Raw genomic sequence first — 24,568 nt, 5'->3', positions numbered from 1 at the left:
GAAAGAAAGAATCACTAAGCCATTGTATAATTGAAACACAAGAGGCAAGTGACTTGTGTGCCCTTGGGCAGGTAATTTAAACACTCTGTGCCCCCAAGTTCCAATAGATAAATGTAAATAATAATATCTTTCTTACCTACTACATGGGGTTAACAGTTAAACTACTGTACATTTGTGAGGTATTTCATGGCACCTGTGAATTGCTCATGTGATGACATAGTGTGCTTCCAGTGTCAGTGTGCTGGGAAGGAGACAGAATAGGAAGAAGACTGAAAAGATGCCGAATCTAGTGCAGGGTATCCTGGGGAAAACACCTCCTGTTTGTCCAACAGCAATTGGTCACACACTGAAGACACACTACCTGCCTGTGAACTGGGGTGGCCCTGTTGAAATTTTGTGGAAAGCTTGAGATGCTCCTTAGATGGTGTTTATCCCTTGAGCTGGCACAAATGCGGTTTGTTGTTCAGTTTTTCCTTCTACTCTGCCTCTATCTGGTACAAAACTGAATTGAAGAGGATATAAACCAGCAGGGAACAATCTGAAATCAGAATGGTGACAATGGGAGAAAGTAATCTTGGTTCAACCCAATGTTCACCTGAAGTCTCTTTATTAAAGACTACTAACAGGAACAAAATTGCATAATAATCTTCCTATGATAACTTCAAGTTCCTGAATTTCTCTATGGAACTTTCAAATTTCACCTCTGTTAACTCATGGAATTTTCCCTAGAATCTGCAAATTCCCGAAGTCTTTGGAGGTTTGATCACTCACTGGTCAGCGGTACTATAAAAGGATTCTGGGGAGTTTGACTCAGTAGCGCCAAGGACAGAGGCAGCAGCCCCGAGAGCATTTTCCAACACAGCTACATTTATTCACATTTACACACGAGGCCCCCAACGCACTGCTTCCCACCCCCACTCCCCAGCCCCTTCCCCCAAGACCCTCCCTTCCTGCCCTCCCCATTCAGCCAACCTCTCCCTCCCCTCCCTCCCTTCCCTACCCTCCAAAGCTAAGGTCCAGCAAGATCAGCACTGGGGGAGAAGAAGCTTTTGACTGCTTTGGGGCATCGGATGCCAGAGCCCCACCCTTGGGGATTGGCCCCAGAGAGCCTGCCCAGAAGCCCCTACTGGCTACAATGCTGCTTCTTCTCCTTCCTGGAGACCAAGGGGTCACCTTTTCTCTTTTGAGACCGTGAGGGGCCACCCAGCCCTCAAGCCAGGGATTGCTCCCCAGAGACCCTGAGCCAGGCCCTGGGTGGGGTGTCTCTTCAGCAGGGGATGGGCTTCCCAAGACAGGTCGCTTCTTGGACTTGGTGGCAGGAGATGGTGCTAGGCTGAGGCCTCTTCTCTTAGCAGATGGGGGCTGAAGAGCTCCCTGGGGTCCACACTTTTCTGGGCTGAGAAGGCCCGAGGCAGGGACAGGGCTCTGGGGTAGCCACCAGGGTGGCAGCTTGTGCTGGGAACCCAAGAGGAAGGCCAGGCTGGGGAGCTCCTCCTCCTCACTTGACCCCTGAGCCAGCCCATGTGACTCCCTGACAGGAGACCCTCCAGGCAGATCCAAGGCATCCTTGGTACCCAGGCCAGGGCAGGTGGGTCTGTGGTCCTGGGGAGGAGAGGTTGGCCGGGCAGCCCTCAGCCCAGGGGGATCCTGACACCCCAAAAGCACAGCAGAGTCTTTGGACCTGGCCATGCCAGTGTGTGCTCTGCCTCATCCCTGAGGGTCCCATGCTGCCATCTGGGGCGGGCAGGTTTCCATGCCAACCCCTTGTTGGGGTCAGGGACGTCTCTCTCTGCTCCTTGGCCAGCTGCAAACTCGGAAGAACTTGAGTCCAACCGGGCCATGCCATGACCAGGGCCTGCCCTCGCATGCTGTTTCTCCTTCCAGGGTAGGAGGCGCTTCTCCACTAGCTGCGGGAGGAAAGGGGGCACTTACTGGCGCTGCCCCAGGTGTGAGCAGGGCCCAGGGTGGTGGAGACCAGGGCACTTGGGCGGGAGGCAGGGAAGCCTGAGGCAGCTGGGCTTTAAGTCAAAGAGAAAGGGTGTGGCTCTGCTGGGCATCCCACTGGGCCTCACGGCAGCTTGCCTGCTGACTCCCCTCCCTGGCTCCTCTCCATCCTACTCCCTCTGAACCTGCATCTTCCCACCCCGGAGTGGCTCCCCAAGAAGCCGCACATCCCCAGCCAGGGGGGTTAGACAATCAGGTGGGCCTTGTGTGCCGGGTCCCTCCTGCCCCTGGGGTACCTGGGCAAGGGTGAGTCCTTCCTCCTGCTCCAGCTCCAGCTCCTGGCTTAGGGCCAAGAAATCCATCTGTGGATCTGGGGAAAGCAATTCTTCCAGGAATGGGGGGTGAATGACGGCCTCCACCTGGAAACAGAAGGAAGAAGGCGTGAGCCTCCTGGGCAGGGAATAGCCTGGAGCCAAGGACACCTGGAGGGGATGCAGAAAGCTGCGTGTGCCCCATCCCCACCCTCCTGGGGCTGTCTCATATCATGGCGACCACCAGCTACAGACACGGACCACAGACCTGGTAGCATACACACAGACAGAGACATACAAACCACACACAGACGCACAAACAGACTCACATACGACACAGGAAAAGACAGACACAGGTAACACACACTCCACACTCACACCCACACAGACACACAAAGACACACAGTAACCACAAACACAAACACACAGCAACACACAGACACACACAATCACATACACAGACACTCAAATCCATGGAAATACACACTGCTGAGTAGCTAAGGAACAGAGCTTAATTCCAAGGACCTGGGAGTGCCACCCCCTGGAATCCTGCAGACCCCAGCACTCCAGGCCAGCCCACCTTGGTGACGAAGTCTTTCTGGGAACACAGCTTGTCAATGTAGCTCAGGAGGCCCGGATCTGGGGGCGTCCAGTCCTCTTCCTGTGGCTGCTTCACTTCGCCCTCTTCCCATTGTTTCTCAGGCTCCCCCGTGGCCCTGAGGGAAGGCCCCAGCAGTTCCTCCATGATGTCCACATGCTCCTGCACCACTTCTGGGGGAATCTCCTTGGGGACCTTGGTCTCTGCTGGTCTCTGGGGCCTGCGTGGTGGCAGGCAGGCCTTGGTCTCTGCTCGCTGGTGGGGCCGGGGGGGTGGCAGACGGGCCTTGGTCTCCACTGGCCTCTGGGGCCTGGGTGGTGGCAGGCAGGCAGTCGGGGCCTTGGGGCCAGCCTTGCTGGGAAGGCACACTGAGGCAGAGAGGGAGGAGGGCAGGCGTGGTGAGGGCCACTCCTCCTGCTTGCACCACACAGGGGAGGGCAGGGCTTGAGGATGTGAAGTGGGTCCCAGCTGAGTCAGGACCACCTGAACCACAGCACCCCCAGAGGAGGCAGGAGGGGCACATCTGAGACAGCATTGCTTGGGAGGAAGTTTGGAGCCACCAATATGCTGTGTACTCTCCCTGCTCATCCCTACTTCCTGGGCAGAGCATATGTGGAGTTTTGGACAGGCGAGGGGAGAGAGTAGCTAGGAAACTTGACCAGGTCAATACCCATCATATGCTCCCGGAAGCTGTCCTGTTGGAGGGAGCAAATCCCCTTCTTGAAGGGAAGCATGGGGTGTGGGGACAGTGGCCTCCCTTGGCCCCTTTGGCCTTTGCCATGGCTCCTGTGGGAATATGGGAAGCCATACCTGGCTGCTTGACCACCTCAGGGGCCAGGGGTCCTTGAGGTTCAAGCCTCGGTGTGGCTGGAGGAGGCAGGCACTGGGGCTCCTTCATCCATTGCAATTTCTGACTCTGCATCTCCTCCTCAGCCTCAAACTCCAGGAACCTGGGGGTGAAGGAGGCCCAGGCTGTGTTGAGAGGGTCCAGGCCCCCTCCCCCCAGGACCAGGCAGCGGCCGAGGGCAGGGATGGGAGGGAGTGCTTCGGGTGGGCTGTCCAGGCCCTCACTGGGTCCCATCCCCCAGTCCCAGGAGGGAGCTGCTTCCAGAGTTCTGGGCTCACCCTCCCTCACCCGGCCCCTGCAGAGCCCATGGCATCAACGGGGCTTCGTGACTAAAGTCAGGGCCATGAGGTCCAGGAAGGTCCCGGGGGACCCCTCCTCTGGGTTTCAGCTGGCCAGGGGTGGGGTGTATGGCAAAAGGCATCAGGGATGATGCCCAGATGCAGGAGTCCTGAGGCTGGGACTGTGGGCCCCTGAAACATAACCCAGGGGTACGAGGCCTGGGAGACCCCTGGTCAGGAGGAAGCAAAAGCTGAGCCCAGAGGACAGGGCCCCTTTGCCCTGAGGCTGCTGTCTGTCTGTCTTCATGGAGGGGACCGCCCAGGAGCAAAGGCTGTCAGGCCAGAGATTGGTCTCATGGTGTCCTAGGCACAGGTCTCCCCGACCCAACTCCCTGGCCAGGCTGGGATGGGAGAAAACCGACTTCTGGCCACTGCTGTCAGGAGCCTGCACCCCACTCTTGTCTATAGTCACTAGCGCCCCTTCTCCCCATCCCCACAGCTGGAGGTGACCCACTTTGGGCTGTGATGCTGGCTGCTTCCGCCACGACCTCCGGTGTCAAGGCAGGGGTTGGCCCCAGGCCAGGCAGCTGGTGCTTCCCAATAGGGCAGGACGGAGACCCCAGAGCACTCTAGGTGGCAGGAACAGCTTCCTGAGGGAGCCAGGGGCCCAGAGCATCCTGTGTTTGTCCACACCCTCCTCATGCTCTACGTTGAGAAGCCACCATGGCCACCGGGCCTCTGTCATTCACTGTCACCCTGCCATGCGGGCCCTGCTCCCAGGACCCCAGACTCACTTTTCTGCTATCTCATAGAAGATCATCCAGTCAAAATTGCTCGTGTGCTGCCATTCCCGCATGGCCCGCCACAGTCCCTCCTCCAGGGTCATGGTGGGCTTCCGCCGGGCCAGGGATCGGAGAACTGGGCTGTAAACCAGTGCAGTCAGTCCCAGTCTATAAGCCCATCCTTCATCCCAAGCCCACCTGGTCCCAACACCTGGCCCCTGTCCTCCCCACACCTGTCCTGCCATCTATCCCTGTCCTGTTCTCTGCCATGTGGGCCCCTCAGGCCCCAGAACATGCCCCCCAAGATTAAACATCAACACAAGCTACTGAGTGGCCTCTCTGACTGCCCCTCGAGTCCTCGGTGTTGAGAAGTGAACCCAGTACTATGGGTGGAACATGTGTGTCCCCAACATTCCTGTGCTGAAGCCCTCAGCACCAGTGTGTCAGTATTTGGAGGCAATCAGGGTTAGAGCAGGTCATGAGCGTGGGTCCCAGTCATGGAATCCAAGCCCTGATAAGGGCAGGAGGAGACGCCTGAGAGCTCTTGCTCTCAGCCACAAGGAGACACAGCCAGAGACAGCTCTCTCCAGCCAGGAGGAGGGCCCTGACCAGACACCCAATCTGCTGTCACCTTGATCTGGGACTTCTGGCCTCTGGAACTGGGAGACATGAATGTGTCTTGATAAAGCACCCAGTCTATGGGATTTGTTACGGTACAGCCTGAGCTGACTGAGACACCACGCACACAGAATGACCTGGGGGCGAGGGTTAAAGTGCAGGTTCCAGGGCCCCAAGACTGAGCATTTAACCAGCTTCCTGGGGACTCTGGAGCAAGGCAGCCCCTGGGGACATAGCCTCAGGGCCCTGGAGCATGAGGAGCAGGAACACATGTCCAGAACCAAAGCCCAGCGGTGTCCAAGCCACTGCAAGCAGCAGGTACAGCTCCCCACATTCCCACAGGAGCCATGGCAAAGGCCTGGGAGCCTGGGGCAGCTCCACTCCAAGAAGCAGGGTCCCCAGTGCAGCGGGACTCTGCTCCAAGGGGGAATGCAACCAGTTCCAGGGTGCGGGGACAGCGAGATTGTTGGGGATGAAGATGGGGCCACCTTCCACCTACACCCCAGGCAGGGGACTTCCCTAGGGGAATGGCCAGTGTGTTGCACCGTGGATGTGCTCAAGCTCCCGTTTGTTCATCAGCGGGAAACATGGGGTCACAGAGGCACCGCAGGGTGGAGAGAGGCAGGGACTGGGAATGAAACCACAAACTCTGCAGATGCTGACGTTGCTGCCTCACAGTCACCACAGTCCATGGCCCTGGGCTGCTGGGCTTGAGGTGCACTCAGAGCTATCACTGGAGCCCGTGGCTTTGGGGAGTGCTCTCCTAGATGGCCTAGTCCTGATGATGATAGTAATTGGGGACAGTAATCATAATTGCTGTCATGTAATGTGTCATAGCATGTGCCAGGCACTGTGCTATGTATGTCATATGTGAGTTCAAGTTATCTCTTCGCCATCCTCTGAATGAAGCATCATTGTGCCTTTTTCTAGGTGGGATTGAGGGTGAAGATGCAAACACCTGCCCAGCATCAACCCCAGTGCAGAGCCCAAGACCATCCCCCTGTGCAGGCTCCACCGCCTCTGTGCTAACTGGACCTCAGCAGAACTGCGGGTATGTGCCAGGTTCCTGCTGGACCCTGCAGCTCCTCTACCCAGCCCCATGTGATGTGCTCCTGACCATCAATACTGGGTTAAAGGGGAGGCACTGCGGTGTGTACTCAAAGACCTAAAGCCAAAACGTAGCTCACATCACACCAGGAACCCTCTCTGACCTGGGTCTTCTGTAAACATTGTTGTGAAAATCATTGAAAGTAAGGATTGGCTGGACTCACGGGACAGTGACGGGCAGTTGAGATGAGGCCCCTGACAGTCTGTCCTGAGCCGCAGCCAGATTAATGTTGTTGAAAATGTACCTTCCCGTAGTGCAACCCATCACCCTCACAACCACCCTGCAAGCTCCCCTGAACAGCTTGACCTCCTGTCCATCCAGCAGCCTCTTTATGTGTCAGCTGCAGGACCAGCTCTGGTGCCCCAAGGACACTCACATGAGGAAGCAGGAAAGCGCTTCGGTGTCAGGACTCTGGGGAAGGTGCCTCCGGGCCAGGGGCTTGTAGTGCTGCCAGAGTTGGAAGTTCTCATAGACACTCTTGGGGTTACAGGAGTCGTCTGGCGGGGCCTTGGCCTGGGAGGAAGCCAGGCTGCCCTCTCCATGAGTCCCTTGTGACCATGGCCCAGCATTCCCTTGGGACACGATGGGGGGCAACTGGGCAGCTGGTGGTGATGGTGGTGGAAGAGGAAGGCCCTGGGACCAGCCTCCCTCATAGGCCTGGGTGCCCCCAACCACCTGGGCAGCCATAACAGGCACCACAGGGGCAGCTGCCAGGAGTAGGGGAGGTGGACACATGACACCTCCGCAAAGGGTGCCTGGAGCCTGCCAGACGAGGGGGGCCTGAGTTAGGACCAAGGTCTGTGCCTGAGGGGCCTTCACAGGCTCCACCTCTGTCCTCATATGGACAAAGACGTTGGCGGCCCCGGCCCCACTTGGGCCATGGCCATCCTGTCCTGCCACCAGAGGTGTGCTGGGGAAGGCAGACAGCACCAGAGGGCCGCCTGGAGGAACCCCTGCAGTCACAAGGGGCGGCCCGTGTGCTGGGCCGGGAGCGGGTGTGGTGAAGGGCAGAGCCATGAACACAGACACGGAGGTGCCAGGGTTCACGGTCACCCCTGGTCCCAGCACTGGGTATGCTGCGGAGACAAAGGAAAGAGGTGAATGAGCTGGGGTCTCCAGGTCCACACTAGTCACTGGGGAACCAGAGGGGAGTCCCAACAGCTGAGGGCGTATGACAGGGAAACTCTGCAGCTTGCAAGTGTCCCTGGGTGTGCATCGGATGCTCTGTTCCTCCACGGAGAGTCGCTCCACTAGAGAGCCTGGCCCCGGTCACCAAGACTCCCTGACCCCTGTCTCCCAAGAAGCAACAGCCAAGCCTTCACTGCCCGAGGGTCTCCCTCAGGCGTCCCTGGCAGACCCTGTCAGCCTCACAGGCATCTCTCAAGCCATGGGTCAGCGATGAGTCTCTCAGCGGCTTGGTGGTCCTCAGCGTGCTCAGCAACAGGTGAGGGGCCTACCCCAGGGCAGTGCTCGGCACTCAGAAGGCCAACAGGAAGCCAGAAGCTTCCGAATATTATGGCCCCATCACCTCTTCAATCTTCCTTTTCCTGAAGCTCTTGTAAACCCCTTTCTTTCCTAGCTCAAACACAACAAAAGAAAACCACTGGATGGAAATCTTTCCCAAGCCAGCGCCCTAGGAACCCTGAAGATAATCCATAACTCATCACGCCCAGCATGTAAGTGATTGTCCTGGCACCACCCACAGCAAGTGCTAAATAGGGGTCAGATTCGGGCCACCCTTTCCTCAGTACTCGATGGTCCCGGCTGCCACTCAGGAAGCTCTGTTCCCAGGGAGCAGGTGTGAGAGGCAGTGGTGGAGTCCCCTGGGATAGAGTCACTGCATAGTGGTGGAGTCCCCTGGGATAGAGTCACTGCATAGTGGTGGAGTCCCCTGGGATAGAGTCACTGCATAGCCAGCAGCAGCTGCACACGATTAGAATACAGCCAGCAAATGGTGAGCAGCAGGGCTATCGGGGAGGTGTCTAGGGATTTTCACAGCTGCTGGTCATGTTACAATAGGTAGTGGGACAAGGAGCCCATCTCTGGTCCTTCTCCTTTGGGCTCCCAATAACTGAACATAATGACCAACCAAGAACCAGGGGTTCTTGGGCCACGGGCCAGGTGAGGCAAAGTTGTCTGGAACTCATCCCTGTTCACTAGGACCTCATGCAGTCTCTAGTCAAGGAGAAGAAGGGATACAGCACATGCACCTCATCTTTCAGGACACATATCCTAACTTAAATAATAATAATAAGAGAACCATCTTCCTATTTGTGCCCTACACTCCTTTCTCTACTAAAAAGGAAACCAGCCTTTCCAGACCCTTCCACTGAGAACCAGCAAGAATCCACACCTGTCCCCCATTCATGAGGTAGTATAAATGGAACAGGAGCAAATTCTTCATCTCCACAGTAACACAAAGTGCAGAGGACAGGCCATGAGCTAGCAGACAAGAGGAAGTGGGTCTGAAGACCTGAGCTTCTGCAAAAGGGCAAACAATTCAGAAAAACTTAGGAAACCCAGGCCCTGTGTTGCCGGAACTTCCTCATCTGCCCCCACCCCTGTTAAATCAAAGCCAACAGCTACCTGAACTGACAGAGAAGCCATCTCTGGGGAGGGAGCTGAGGGGCTCTGGGCTGTGGCAGTTACAGTAGCCCCCAGCCTCGCCCACCCAGAGGCTGTCACTACATGCTCTGTCACAGCCAACCCACCCAACAGTTTCCTGGCTGAGACCACTTCTCCCCACTCCTCCCTAAGATCTAGAAAACTCCAGTCCAAATCCCTCTGAACACTATGGAAGGGCACCTTCCAGCTGCCTGAAGACATGGCACAGGGTTCAGGCTTGTCTGTCATCCTCCCGGGGCCACCAGCACAACACGATCCCACCACTCCCTACAAACACACAATGACATGACCTGTCTCCTCTAGAAAGGATCAATCCATCCACTCTGTCCTTTCCCCTACATGGTGTATTCCCCCAGGCATCTTGGTCCACCTCTAGGAGCGATTCTCCCTAAACACAGACTCAGGGTGCCATGGCCATCCCCAGGTGTGATGTCCTTGGGGACATCCAGTGCTCCCTCCCTCCTCAACATCAGCCCTATCAACTGTCCCCAGGGGCAGTGTCAAATTTGAATTCCCAAGGAGTTGAGGCATGGCAGTTGAGGCATGGCAGTTGAGGCATGCCCCCATCCCTACAGGCTCACCTCCATTTGAAGCCATCCCCTCAGGCTGGGTACTGACCACCACTGTCTGGCAGTTTCTGCAATGAGAAAAGTCAAGGGTAAGACCCAGAGTGTGACCTGGCTCAGCAGATGCTCCTGAGTCCAAGTGGAGCAGTAAAAATTTGAAAGTAAACAGGTTTGGAACATAGGACCCCAGACATTCTGCAGAGGGGGAGGGGCAGTGGGGAGCTGGTAGGGGTGGGGGACATTCTGTGAAGGGCTTCGGCCATTAGGCAAGAACCTGAGTTTCCCTTCCAACTGGAAGGCAGCAACAGAGATGGTGTGCACCTCTTTAGGCAACTTTTAAATTGTCCTTCTGACTCACAGCAAAAGCTTCTACCTGATGTCCCCTTTACTTCCATTCTTTATCAACAGACCTACTTTTGTGCCAATCAACAAATGCTCCTTCCCACTTTGGCTCTTTCCCACTCTTGATGAATTTCAACAGGGGCCGCACTTCGTGAACAAAATTAAAACAAGTTTTCATTCTGAGAAACACAGGGGTTCTTAGGAAGGCAAGGGGACTGGGTGTTTGAAATCAGGATGGCCTCAGCTGATCCAGGCTATTAGGTGGCTGTGTGCTCATCATTGTTTAGGAAGCAATCCTTGTGGCCCCAGGTCATGTATGTTGCTGGAATCTCTGTCCACACCAGCAGGCCAGCCTTACTTCCCAGCTCCTTTGCTGGAAAGCCTCAATCCAGGAGAGTGGCTATGCGACCTACAGCACCGAGACCAGAAATCCTTTCATTTTGTTTCCCAGCATATTGTGCTGGTGTTAAATGTTTATTTTTTATCTTTTGAATGATTTTAATTTAACCAAGCAATACTTTTCATGGCTCCAAATTCAAACTGTGCACAGTGGAATAGGCAATGACCAGCCTTCCTCCCATCTCTTTTCCCTGGCCATGACATTTTCTTTCCTGGAGGAAACAGGTGTTATCTGATTGTTTCTCATCTGCACTGACACACACCCTGGCTGGCCTCTCTCACCTCACTGTTGGCCTCATCTTCACCATACATTCTTGCTGTTTCGAATCCAGTGTCATCGCATGCGGTTCTCTGCGTGGGAATTATTGTAGCCTGTCTTTAAAAAAAAACTTCATTCTCATTTCCACACTGAGAATCACTGTCCGTTTATTAGTGTCAAAACGACAGGAAAGAGCACTCATATTCTGTGTTGTGAACAAGGGGAGTGTTAGGAAACTGGTCAAAGGAGATAAGGAGTGAGTATGCAGAGCACAGCAGCAAAATCTTCTGAGACACACACGTCACTCCCTGCTGGGCAGGGTAATTTTGCACGATGGGAGGGTGTTGGGGAAGGGAAGAGGCCTTCAGCCAGACCGGTGCACACTGCGAACATTCACTGAAACATACCCTGTTTGCACTTACAAAGCATTTGCCCCTTTCAAAGACATTTGGACTCAAGAAGGCAGAGTTGCAGGAAAATGTAACAGGGGCCACACTGCAGGGGCAGGTGGTGGATTGCATGTCTCAAGCCCAGGGTTCTCCCCTCCTTGCCCCAGTTGTGTGAGAAGGTCATTTCCTAACTCCTGTCCAATATCCTCATGAGTTCTCGGTTTTGTCCCAACTCTAAACCTAAATGGTCCAGCAAGCATTTCTATGAAATGCCTCCACAGTGGCCACTGGGAGGGGAGTGACCTCCACGAAGTGACTGCCTGTCTGGGTGCTCCCAGGCCTTTTGTCCTCTGAGACAGAACTGCCTTCTTACATGCAGCCCTCTTCTGCTGCGCAACTCTACCTCGATCTTAGCTGAGAAGATCAACGGAGAGCAGCAATTCAAGCAAAATCATGGTAAACTTACCAAAACAAAACAAAACCAAACACACCGTAAACGCTTTGGAGATCTTTCTGAGGACTTGATCTTTTATCACGGGGCAAACTTACATGATTTTCAATCACTAACTTCATCTAAGAGGGATGTTGAAGCAAAATATCATACTCAGATACTGAAGAAGAGCAGAATTCTTGGTTGCTTCCTCCCTTGTCAAGTCAGTCAACCGATGCTTTCTCAAGATTCTCACACATGGCTTTGATACGGGATTTGAATGAGTCTTTTTCTGAGCCAGTGATACAAAAAATATACTGTGGAACAGTGTCTTGTCTTAATTCTGCAATCACTTCTGTACATGTTTGAAGTCCTAGACCCCAGGAGGAGAGACAATCAAATTAGCCAAAGGTAATTTGTGAAGACTGGCCATGGCAGGTGGTGGCTAAAAGTCCTCCGGCCCCTGCTCTCTGAGCATCCCCACAGAAAGTCCTGGGCCGCACTGACTGCTGAGAAAGAACATCTCAGGGCTTGGATCCCCTGTTCAGAGGACACATGCTCTTCCACCCAGTAGAGGAATGGCGGCTCCATGCTGTGTCCTGCAGAGCTCTCAGTCTCTGCACTCGAGGCCCTGGGCCTGCATAGATGTGAAGGCTCTTCAGTGTTATCACTTGGAGACAGACGATAGGAATCCTGCAAATGAGCAGAAAGGATGTGACGATTAAAGTTTTTTCTGAAGCTATTACAAACTCAAGTCAGTGAGTTGCTTGTCTACTAGTTTTTTATTGCCAACTGGAATTCTGCACTGTGTTGCAGAGTCAGGGGTCGGGGAGCGTGGAATTGTTCCCTTACTATCTGCTGCTTTATCGACTGAAATTGATGAAGGCTACAACAAAAACATTTCTAGAAATCATTTGAATGCGGTAGGAAAAACTCTGGGAATGGAGTCAGAAGAAAGTATATTTTGGAGTGTGTTTTCAGGTCTAAAATTCTTTGCCAGAAATATTCTTTAATGGACTCTCCAGACTGAGTAGGAAAACAGGGCATACTATTTTTTGAAAGGCATGAGCAGGAATGAAATAAATGCCACCCAAAGGGAATGCAAGACATGCAATTCGAGGATACTTTGCTTTAGGATAAACCCTCCAAAGGTAAACCTTTCAGCAAGGGCGTTACCTAAGTGCATGGACTGCAGGTTTGTATTACCGAAAATTAGGAGTGGTCGTTGCGGATGCGCTGGTTTCTCAGAGGCACGGTCATGGAGTTTCCAATGAGGAGGCGTTGTCTGGCCCCACGAAGCGCCCAGGTGCCGCCTCCCTCCATTTCCCCATCTCCAGCGGGGCCCTCCCAGGGCGGGCTCCTGGCCTGCCCCGTGCGCCTGCGCACGAGCCTTGAGGCGGGCCGGGTTCCAGCGCGAGGCCAGCGGCCCTCAACCGCTCCCAGCAGCGGTTGCCGGCGGTTCGTGGCAGGGAGACCGCAGCGCGAGAGGAAGGGCGGTTACCCAACCGGCCTTCGCTCTCATGGCGTCCTACTTCGCGTTACCTAAAGCCAAGGGCGATTAGAAGGTAATCGCCTCCTGGTCATGCTCCCACTGGTCACCAGTGTCCGCGGGGCGACCCCACATTGTGACCAGAGCAGGCCTGTGGCTGAGCTCAAGGCGGGAGCGTTCATAGCTTTCCTAGCGGGGGCGCTGCGGGACGCCCAGGCCGCGCTCCTTTCCCTTGCTCACCTGGCCCTGAAGTGAGGGGGGAGGTGTAACAATGCAGTGGGAACCCCAAAGTGTGTCTTGGCCGTGCTTTTCACATTCCAAACAATGCAAAAGCTTGAGGAAAACCTCAGCAGTTGAAACCGTGATGCAGTTCAGCAAAGAAGTAGCTCCTGTCCTCGTAAAATCAGTGAAGTTCTCACGGACGACCTCATTGAGTAAGTTGTGAAGCTTGTTGACTTGATCAGAATGATCAGCCAGCATGCATGTTCTAATACGCTCATTTGTCAATAATATGAGCAGCTGCAAAGTGGAAGAACAGGCCTTTAGTCATAGTTTGTTCACGGTAGCACAAGTTGGTTGTGGTTGCAAGAGTGTGGCCAAAGTCAAGAAAAGCTTCCATGAGAATCACATACTTCTGTGGAATTTACAAATTAAAAGTAGTGGTATATTATTTGTAAATTGTAGGCTACACATGTATCTAAAATTTACTGCACACACGTGTGTATCTTGGGTGGTTGGGTTAGTGTGTACTTGAGAATGTCAGGAAGATTGATTTTGGATTTTGGAGGGTGTGAGATTTGTGGGGGTGGTTTTGTGTATGTGAAAATATGCTTATATGAATTCTTAGTTTGGAATTTGATATGTATTTAATTGGTGAGAATCTAATATGTATTCACATGTGTGGGTTAGTTGTGTCTGTGTGGAGACTGCAGATTAAAGAAGGTCATAACTGGGCCGGGCATGGTGGCTCACACCTATAATCCCAGCACTTTGGGAGGCTGAGGTGGGCGGATCACCTGAGGTCAGGAGTTTGAGACCAGCCTGGCCAACATGGTGAAATCCTGTCTCTACTAAAAATACAAAAATTAGCCAGGCGTGGTGGTGTGAGCCTGTACTCCCAGCTACTAAGGAGACTGAGGCAGGAGACAGGAGAATCACTTGAACCTGGGAGGCAGAGGTTGCAGTGAGCTGAGATCACACCTTTGCATTCTATCCTGGGCCACAGAGCAAGACTCCGTATCAAAAAAAAAAAAAAAGCTGTTAGGATTTGTTTGAATTATAGTACATGTTGTAGCTATAAATCAGTTGGGAGACTGACATCTTCAAAAGACTGAATATCCCAATCTATGTATATGGCCCTATCCTTTTCAAACTAATGCAGGAACAGAAAACCAAATGCTGCATGTTCTCATGTGTAAGTGAGAGACAAATAATGAGCACACATGGATGCATAGACAGGAACAACAGACTCTGGGGCCTATGGGAAGATGGAGGGTAGGAGCAGAAAGAGGAGCAGAAAAGATAACTAGTGGGTACTGGGCTTAATACCTGGGTAATGAAATAATCTGTACAACAAACTCCCATGACAAGAGTTTACCTATATAACAAACCTGCACATGTACTCCTGAACTTCAAGTAAAAGCTAGAATATGGCCTGTGTCTCTTTTGCCTAAGACTTCTTTAATGTTTTTCTCTTGTTCTTATTGTTTTTGTTTTTGTTTTGTTTTTGAGACAGAGTCTCATTCTGCTGCCCAGGCTAAAGTGCAATGGCACGACCTCGGCTCACTGCAACCTCTGCCTCCCAGGTTCTAAGAGGTTCTCCTGCCTCAGCCTCCCCAGTAGCTAAGATTACAGGCACATGCCACCATGCCCAGCTAATTTTGTATTTTTAGTAGATACAGGGTTTCCCCAAGTTGGCCGTGCTGGACTCGAATTCCTGACCTCAGGTGATCCACCCGCCTTGGCCTCCCAAAGTGCTGGGATTATAGGCGTGAGCCACCACGCCTGGCTTCTTCAATAGCTTTCATAAAGATATATAATTTTTTCCACTTACACATCTTTTGTTAAATTTATTGTTAGGCATTTTGTATCCTTTATTGCAACCATAAATGGTATCTTTTTAAAATTTGTCTTTTCTGTTTGTGGCTGCTAGAAGTGCGAATGATTTTTATATTTTGTATCCCACATTCTTGCTGAATATTCTTATCCATTCTTTAAAAAAAAAAAAATTTGAGATGGTCTTTCACCATGTTGCCCAGGCTGGTCTCGAACTCCTAAGCTCAAGCAATCCTCCCACCTCGGACTCCCAAAGTGCTGGGATTACAGGCATGAGCCACTGCACCAGGCCTAAATCTTCTTATCCATTCTAATAACTTAGCTGTAGATTCTCTTTGCCTTAATTTCTTTAATAGATGTAGGATAATTTGGATTTTATAATTTGTGTCTTTTGAGGAAATTTGTCAGTTTCATCTAGCTGTCAAGTTTATTGACATAAAGTTGTTTATAATATTCTTTTATTTTTAATATCTGTAGGATTTAATTGTTATCTTCTTTTTGTTCTCAAAATTGGACATTATGTCTTTTTTCCTGATGAGCCTTGCTGGAAGTCTTGTTTTGTTTCTGCTAGGATTTTATCATGTAGTTGTGTTGTATTGTCCATAAGTTTTTGGTTTTGTTATCTAGTTACTCGGTTGGTATGTGATGATGAGGGGAGATTTAAAAGTGACATCATCGTCATTGCTGCCATTTTCTAGAACCGCACACTTTTATTTTTGAACTATATTTCAGTAGGTAGAATTTTAAGTTGGCAGATTTTTTTCATTTCAACATGAAAAATGTCATTCCATGGGTTTCTGGCTTCTGTAGTTTCTGATGAACAGTCCTTCTACTTACTGTTGTTTCTTTGAAAGTAATATGTCTTTTTTTTTCTCTGGCTGCTTTTGAATGTTTCGTTTTATTTTTTTTTTTTAGCAATTTAATCACAATTTTTTTTCTATTTACCTGCTTAGGATTTGTAGAGATTCCTGTCTGTGAATTAATGTATTTTATTTGTTTTGAGATTTGTGGGGGAACATTTTCTCTTTTTTAAATTTTCCTTTTATTTTTATTTATTTATATTTTTTTGGTTTGTTTTTTGTTGTTGTTGTTGTTGTTTTTGTTGAGACGGGGTCTCACTCTGTTACCCAGGCTGGAGTGCAGTGGTGCGATCTTGGCTCACTACAAACATCGCCTTCTGGGTTCACGCCATTCTCCTGCCTCAGCCTCCCAAATAGCTGGGACTACAGGCACCCGCCACTACGCCCAGCTAATTTTTTGTATTTATAGTAGAGATGGGGTTTCACCATGTTAGCCAGGAAGGGTTCGATCTCCTGACCTCATGATCCACCCGCCTTGGCCTCCCACAGTGCTGGGATTACAGGCGTGAGCCACCGTGCGAGGCCTATTTATTTATGTTTTTTGAGACAGATTCTCACTCTGTCGTCCAGACTGGAGTGCAGTGGTGCCATATTGGCTCACTGCAACCTTCACCTCCCAGGTTCAAGCAATTCTCCTGCCTCAGCCTCCAGAGTAGCTGTAACTACAGGCGCCCACCACCATGCCCGGACAGTTTTTGTATTTTTAGTAGAGGCACTCTCTACCTCCTGTTACGGAGGAGGTAGAAACTGGTCTCAGTCTGGTCCAGTCTGGTCTCAAACTCCTGACCTCAAGTGATCTGCCTGCCTCGGCCTCCCAAAGTTCTGGGATTACAGGCATGAGCCACTGCACCCAACCCCATTTTCTCTTTAAATAGAGATACTATTCCACTTCCTTTCCTGGTTCTGGGACTCTAATTCCTCACAAGTTAGACCTGTCTGATATGTTCCATGTCTCTTGTTAACTTTCCTATATTTCCCGTCTTTTTCTTTCTCTCTCTCTGTTTTTTTTTTTGAGACAGAGTCTCTCTGTCGCCCAGGCTGGAGTGCAGTGGTGCGATCTCAGCTCACTGCAGGCTCCGCCCTCTGGGGTTCACACCATTCTCCTGCCTCAGCCTCCCGAGTAGCTGGGACTATAGGCGCCCGCCATCTCGCCCGGCTAATTTTTTGTATTTTTAGCAGAGACGGGGTTTCACTGTGTTAGCCAGGATGGTCTCGATCTTCTGACCTCATGATCCGCCCGCCTCGGCCTCCCAAAGTGCTGGGATTACAGACGTGAGCCACCGCGCCCGGCCCTTTTTCTATCTCTCTAACCTTCAATTTCAGTGTTTTCTACTAACCTAACTTCCACTTCTCTAATCCTCTGTTCTCTTTTGTCTAATTTGCTGATAAATCCATCTACTGGGTTTTTAATTGCTGTTATTTTTCTCAATTCTATATATCTTTTTAATCCTTAAAAAATAAAGTCCAGGTATTTGGTGAAATTCTCTATATTTTCTTGTTATTTTATTTTAATTTAATTTTATTTTATTTTATTTTTCTGAGACAGAGTTTCACTCTTGTAGCTCAGGATGGGGTGCAATGGTACGATCTCAGCTCATGCAACCTCTGCCTCTTGGGCTTAAGCAATTCTCCCACCTCAGCCTCCCAAGTAGCTGGGACTACAGGTGTGCACCACCACACCCAGTCAATTTTTGTATTTTTGGTAGAGATCAGGTTTTACCATGTTAGCCAAGCTGGTCTCGAACTCCTGACTTCCAGTGATCTGCCCACCTCAGCCTCCCAAAGTGCTGGGATTATAGGTGTGAGCCACTGCACCCCACCAATATTGACTTTTTAAGCTATGTAATAGATTGACACTCACCATAAGCCTCTGCCCTCGTTCTGCAGGTGGTGAAGGTGTTTATTGTCCTGACCCCACAGTTTCTGTCCCATGACAAGGACCAGCTGACCAAGGAGCTGCAGCAGCATGTAAAGTCAGTGACAGTCTCATGCAAGTCCCCAAGGAAGGTGAGTGAGGGCAGATGGAAGGGGTCTGGTGCCCCTGAACAGCTCCCAGTGCTCCCGCCCCATGTCTCATAGGGTGGCTGTGCAGGGGGAAGCTTAGGCAGTCATAGTACTGGCTTTTTCTTCTGCAGAAGATGGAATTTGGTTTAGGGATGGGATGGCATAGTTGATTTATTTGGATGGAAATTGCTATCTTGTGTCAGAAATCCAAAAGGAAACATTGCTGGCATATTAACCTAAAGACAAAAATCAGTCAAGTGCCCAAGGATATTTTTAGAAAGGTTATTTATAATCCTGTAAAAACTTAAAAAAAAATCCAACTCAGCAGCTTCCAAACTTTTTCTAACATGATTCATAGGAAGAAATATGTTCTGTTTTGCAACTCAAAATATATATACATACATATAACAAACAAAAATTAATAGAATGATATTTATCTTTATAAATGCAATGCATTCTGATATGGTTATTTTAATTCAATGCCTTGTGCAACCTACAAATAGTCAAACAATAGAGAAATAAGGTTTTCATAAAATTGAATATAACCCTGCAATTTAAAATAATGATTCAGTTTTTTATATATTTAACATATATCTCAACACATATTAAGAGAAAAAAGCATACTATGAAAAAGTATACATGGCATTATCCTATCTGTTTGAAAATAAAGTGCAAAGAGATACATATGCCAACAAGTTAACACTTCCTTCTTTGTAATGCTTTGCTGCATCGTCTGAGTGTTGACAGTCAATACACATTATGAAGCTACATGGCTAACATTGATTGAGTACTCACTGTGTGTGCCAGGCCCTGGGCTCAATGCTTTACATGGATTTTTATTTCATTAAATCCTCTCCTCCACCTGAGATAGCATAGCAAACCATTTTACAAAAACAAAACTGAGGCTCAGAGACACAAAGTCAAATGCCCAAGGTTGCAGTCATTAAGAGGCAGGGCTGAAACTGAAACCTATGTGTGTCTGATAGCAAGTTCATGTTCTGAGGGTAGGCTAGTCTGCTTCACAGAGCATGAAATAGATGGTGCATGCCTGCTATGATGGGCTAGATATCACAGTAGGTACAGTGGACAGCCCCAGACAATGGAAATTTACAACACTGAAGGTTCTTATCCTGCTCATGCGGCACGTCCACCATGGCTTTGCTGGGCCTTGTGCTTCACATCCCCTCATCCACCAACAGGATAAGGGAGCAGCCTCCACCTGTCAGCTGCTCTAAGAGATGGAGGAGAGGGTGGCCAGTCTCAGTGGCTCCCAACCCTTCTGTCTTGAGGTGACACGCTTCACTTCCACTCACAGCTCCGGAGTCACATCACATGGCTACATCCACCTTCAAGAGGCCAAGGGGAGAACCTGACACACTCAGTGGATTCCATTAAGGCCACCATATGGTGTCAGCCTGTGTGGGAGACTGTGGAGGGGCAGAGGAGGAGGGTAGGGAATTGGTAGGAAATGACAACAGGACTAAGTCACTGTGGATTTCCCTTATCCTTAACCAGGTGGAGTTTATCCCGGAGCTGCCGAAAACCGTCACTGGAAAGATTAAACAAAGTGAACTTCGGAAAAGGAGCTTGGTCAGATGTAATCAGCAGTGAACTCGGAACCCACTGTGCACCTTGGGCAAATCCCTGGCCACTTCAGTCTCCCCACTAGCGGGGGGTGATGATGGGACATTGAGAGGGTTGATTTGGAAAAGTATCAGGAGTGCCACAATTCCAATGGTTTTCTTTTCTTTTTTTTTTTCTTTCTTATCTTTTTTTTTTTTTTTTTTTTTTTGAGACAGAATTTCATTCTTGTTGCCCAGGCTGGAGTGCAGTGGCGCGATCCTGGCTCACTGCAACCTCCACCTCCCGGGTTCAAGCCCTTCTCCCATCTCAGCCTCCTGAGTAGCTGGGACTACAGGTGCCCACCATCAGGCCCAGCTAATTTTTGTATTTTTAGTAGAAATAGAGTTTCACGATGTTGGCCAGGCTGGTCTTGAACTCCTGGCCTCAGGTGATCCACCCGCCTCAGCCTTCCAAAATGCTGGGATTTCAGGCGTGAGCCACCGCACCCGGACTGTTTTTGTTCTTTTAAGTTACATTCAGTTACTCTGCTTCCTCCAAGTCCTCTCGGTGTCTTTAGAATTTCCCAGGTGAGTACACAGATTGGCGTTCCAGGTAATAAAATACTAATTTCGACAATATCCTGTGTGGAGCATTTATTCTGGGAATGAACCTATGTTAAATGCCCTCGCTCTGTAGTTCTCCCTAATCCACAACCTGAAATATCTTGGGACCAGATTCTGCCTCCTGGCACCAGTTTCTCAGGGTAGCCCTAAGCACCCTTCAATGGCCAGGACACGGGTTCAGGAGGTGTGCCCCGTGTGGCTCCAGGCACCTGCCTGTGCCCTGGAGTGAGGCCCCAGGAAGGCCGGGGCAGGGCAGATGTCCTGGGTGGTCAGCCTTGGCTTGGGGACTATATTTGCCTGCCAGACCACCTCTGCCTCCCCCACCCAATGGTCCTTTGTGTCCCCCAATAATGCCCATGTGCACATGTGCCCCAGCCTAAACCTGGCATGTGTGAGTGAGGGCCCCAGCCTCTGGGCATCCAGCACTCCGCTAGCCCTGCCTGGGGCCTAGGAGCCCTGCCCCTAGCTATCCCCTGTAGGCACCTACACATCAGACCTTCCGAGCGACCCAGGAGCTCTGTCCCTGAGCCCTTCCTAGAGGACCCCACTCATTCACCCTCCCAGAGCCCAGGCTCCCTCCAGCCCAGAATCCCCCCACCACAGACAATCTTCCTTCTTTCAATATAACTCTCTCTGGCGACCCAGAGTCCTCCCCACACCCCTGGCCTGGAGTCCTGTGACCTGACCCTTCATGCCATCCCTCCTTGGGGCCTAAGAGGGACCACCAGGGGACCACCAGAAGCTCAGAAAAGCAGGGGCAGAAAAGGCCCAGCCTGGGGATGAGAGAAGCACATACTGTCCCCTTCTCACCCACCCCTGGAGGTCAGCATTGGAGAGGCCTCTGTGACTGCCAACTTCCGAGGTGCACAAACCCAGAAACTCACAGGGAGATAAATAGATACCACAGGCACAGAGACACAGCGGCACAGAACCGCCCCAGCTTCACCTGGGCACTCAGGGGTATGGCCCAGGGACAGGCACACACACACACCAGGGGAACAGAGATACACAGGACCATGAGACAGAGCCCCACAGGGCTGACTCTACACACAATGGACACCCACGTGTGCACGCACTTGCACACACATTCACACACTGGCACAGACCTACAGGCAGAGTCAGACATAGAACACAGACACTACACGAAACATAAACACACAAATACAAACACAATTAGGGACACCCAAAGGAGAAGCAAATTCACATGCACACACCTCAACACATACACAAAGATACAGAAGCCAGGTATACACAGACACTCCCACAGGGGGCACACATGCCAGAGACACACACATTACACAATCAGAAACACAAACAGATTTGCACAACCAACACACATTCAGGAAGAAAGGACACCCAAATGCATACAAAGATAGAGAAAAACACAGAGCCACCCAGAGACAGCTACACAGAGACATAATCACAGACACAGATACTCAGACGCACAGATGCATACATGCAGATTTACACACCCAAACATGCACACACTCCCAGACCCCAGCCCACAGTACAACCAGAGGCGGCACTCCAGAGGGCACTCCTGGGGCCAGTGGAGAGAACAGACCCAGGCATGACTTGGCCCTCCTGAGCTCTCTTGGAAGAAGGTATTTTCCAGGTTTCAAACCCAGGGCTGGGGAAGTGCCCCTTCCAGGGCCTATAGAAGGGCTGTGCCTGGGCCTGCAGATGCCAGAGAGAGGCCAGGGTTGGGTGACTCTGGGAACAGGAGCACAAGGTTGGGCCCAGGACCCTGTCTGAGTATGCTTAGGGTGGGGGTGTTGCATGGTGCTTAGTAGATCTAGAGGTCAAGAAAGAAAGACAGATGTGCTCCCAGGACCATGCCCTGTGCATGAGTGGGCTGACAATCTCTGCATCACAATAATGCTATGAGGAACATTCTATGATATATCCCCATCATCACAGCAATGACCCACCCTCACTCACAGGTGGAGCTGCTGGGCTGGGAACACAGCCACCTGGTTGGACCTCATCTGAGCAGGGCTGACCAGGGCAACGCTGGGTCCTGGGCAAAGCATCTCTGTGGTCCCATCTTCCTGGGGGGGTCTCCAGACCCAGCTTCCCCTTCTCCTAATGTCCCCTCTGAGAATCAAGTTCCCCCAGATCTGTTTCTCTGCCTGGATACACCCCCTCCCCCAACCACTCCGAACCTAGGTCCCCATCTGTGTAAGAGGACAGTGATGGTACTTCAGGATCTCAGGAGATGATGCCTGCAAAGTGCTATGCTTAGCACAGTGGTAACAAGAGGGGCTGCTGTTATCATCATCACTGCCTTTAGTGGCCAAGGACCCCCCAAGGTGCCAGTTCTGGGAAGAAAGATGCCCCTGGGAAGTTACAATGCTCAGGTACACAGCTGCTCAACTGCTTCCTGCTGTCTTCTGATAGTCTTTGCACACAGCCATTAGCACTCCAGTTGTACAGAAGGAATCCAGCCCAGGGTTGCACAGCTGGTCACCCAAGGTGCCTCATCCTGCCAAGGGCTCCTGGCCAAGCCTCCAAGGGACCATGAGGGGCCCGCCTGCAAGGGAGGTTGACTCTGGCTTTGGGGAGGTGTTTCCTGGTTACATGAATGACTTCTCCTTGTCCGAGGGCCCAAACTCTGTTCGCTTCTCCTTCCTTTCCCTCTCTCTGCTTGGGCTATAATCAAGGTGACCCCACAACACTTCATGGACATCACGGGTCTCCCATTCACTTTTGGGCTAATCTGACCTCAACTCCCCCTACTTGGTCGTTCCTTTTACAACTAAGACAACCCAAATCTGGGGCTCTTTATGCAGGTGACAGCACACAAATAGAAATTAATTCCATTGTTTTGTTGTCCCTGTTTTTGTTTTGTTTTGCTTGTTTCTTAGGGTTTCTGTTTATTTATGGTAAAGGCATTGGCTTTCCATTTACAACGGTGATAGAATATTTCCTGTTTACAATAACCTTGTGTCATCATAAATGGTGAAGGGATTTAAAGCAGTGGTTTTAGGCTGCCAGAGGCCTGAGTGAGTTTGGGCACACTCTGTGTGATCAGGCAGAAGAAGGCCTTTGGGAATCTTAGCTGAGGACAAGACCAGGAAAGCTGATGGCTAGTTGGGGTGTCTCTCCTGGTCACCAGGCCCCTGGGTCCTGCCCACCTGCTTGACACTCTCCATCCATCACTCCTGGTGCTGCCAAGCCCTCTGGATATTGTGGCCAAATCCTCCAGGAGAGAAGCTGATGAGCTTTGTCTCTTGAAATACACAGATTCCTTGGACATCCCTGGGAGGTCAATTATGAGAGTCAACTTGGTTTTCTTTCCCACATTAGGGTTCAAAATTTAAAGCCCATGCTCACAGGCAGTAAGATGACGTAGATAAGTGACATCATTACCCCGTTTCAGATGTTAAAATGTCTAGGTGGATTAGGGATGATTTAAGACCGCACAACCTTGTGCCACAAAGTAGAATTCCCAGGCCAGATGATGGAGACATTTTATTGCCCTATTTTGATCTTATCATTGAGTGCAAAGGCAGTCTTGTTTCATTTTGGATCAATTCTTATGTTTGTATCTTACTTATAAGGGCACTTTGAATTTCCAAACATATGAGAATTTGTGGTTAGCTTTTTATCATTGACTTCTAGCATAATTATATGATCAGAAACATGCTACGTGATTTAATTTCTCTGAAATGATTGAGATTTGCTTGATGAACAAAATAAGTAGGGTTAATTTTTGTAAATATACCACATTTGCTTAAAATTTAAATGTACCATGTGTGCTTAAAATGAATGTATCTCCATCTATTCCCAATATACAAGGATGATGGACGCATGGCTACATGGATGTGATGGAAATGGTTTAGTATTTGGACCTTCTACATCCTACTGGTGTTTTGTTGCTTAGTATATGAATTGCTGAGAGGGGGCTGTGGAGCCTCCCACTCTGCTTGTCTATGAGGTTCTTCCTGGCTTCCTGCCATCATTTGTTTTTCATGTTTTGCAGCCAGGATTGACCACGAGGAACCCTGAGAGCTCAAGAAGGAAGGAGCGGCCCAGAAGCAGGGACAGGAAGCTGGGTTGGGCAAGACCAGAAATCAGAAGGTCTGCAAATGTTCCAGAGAGGACCTGTCCTTAGGATGGCGCTTGGGGGGCTCAGGTGGGGGAGGGGGCGTTGGAAGAACACGCCGACGCGTGAAATGTCCACTGTGAGGCACCGCGTACCAAGGCCAGGGATTGGTGGAGAGGGAGTATAAAGCCCCAGGGTTGCTTAGGCAGCGCCCAGACAGGAGAAGGGTTGGTGGAAACGAGAGTCTCCCTCCAACTGCTCCTGAGCCTCCTGCTCTTCTGCCCCACGCCTCCTGCTGCTCTGCTGATCCACTTTCCCCCTGACCTGTAGCTGAGCCTCCCACCAATGCTCGAGGATTTAGTTTGAAGGGGATCGTTTCCCAGACGCCTTTCTCCTCCTCCTCCTCCAGGTGCCCAACAGCCCTCCTTCC

The 24,568-nt window shown here is 50.8% G+C and overlaps 1 protein-coding gene and 1 long non-coding RNA gene across 2 annotated transcripts; both read right to left on the bottom strand.

Annotated features, from left to right (window-relative positions):
- Positions 1-1,123: 1,123 nt before the first annotated feature.
- LOC100588885 (NUT family member 2A-like) lies at positions 1,124-10,072 on the bottom strand. Its single transcript, XM_030798183.1, is given in 10 exon segments — positions 1,124-1,242; positions 1,245-1,769; positions 1,772-1,907; positions 2,241-2,363; positions 2,836-3,221; positions 3,664-3,803; positions 4,773-4,901; positions 6,863-7,562; positions 9,693-9,850; positions 9,852-10,072. Coding segments are annotated over 10 exon segments (2,637 nt in total).
- A 749-nt stretch (positions 10,073-10,821) lies between these two features.
- Positions 10,822-23,176, bottom strand: LOC115831241. Its single transcript, XR_004026766.1, has 4 exons — positions 23,165-23,176; positions 13,226-13,504; positions 12,703-13,038; positions 10,822-12,189 (listed from the first exon to the last, which is right to left on the bottom strand). It is a non-coding gene; the product is annotated as an uncharacterized LOC115831241 (long non-coding RNA).
- Between the last annotated feature and the right edge of the window lie 1,392 nt (positions 23,177-24,568).

This window comes from Nomascus leucogenys, chromosome 18 (assembly GCF_006542625.1).
Source record: "Nomascus leucogenys isolate Asia chromosome 18, Asia_NLE_v1, whole genome shotgun sequence".
Classification (NCBI taxonomy): domain Eukaryota; kingdom Metazoa; phylum Chordata; class Mammalia; order Primates; family Hylobatidae; genus Nomascus; species Nomascus leucogenys.
This window is presented reverse-complemented; position numbering and strand designations above follow the sequence as displayed.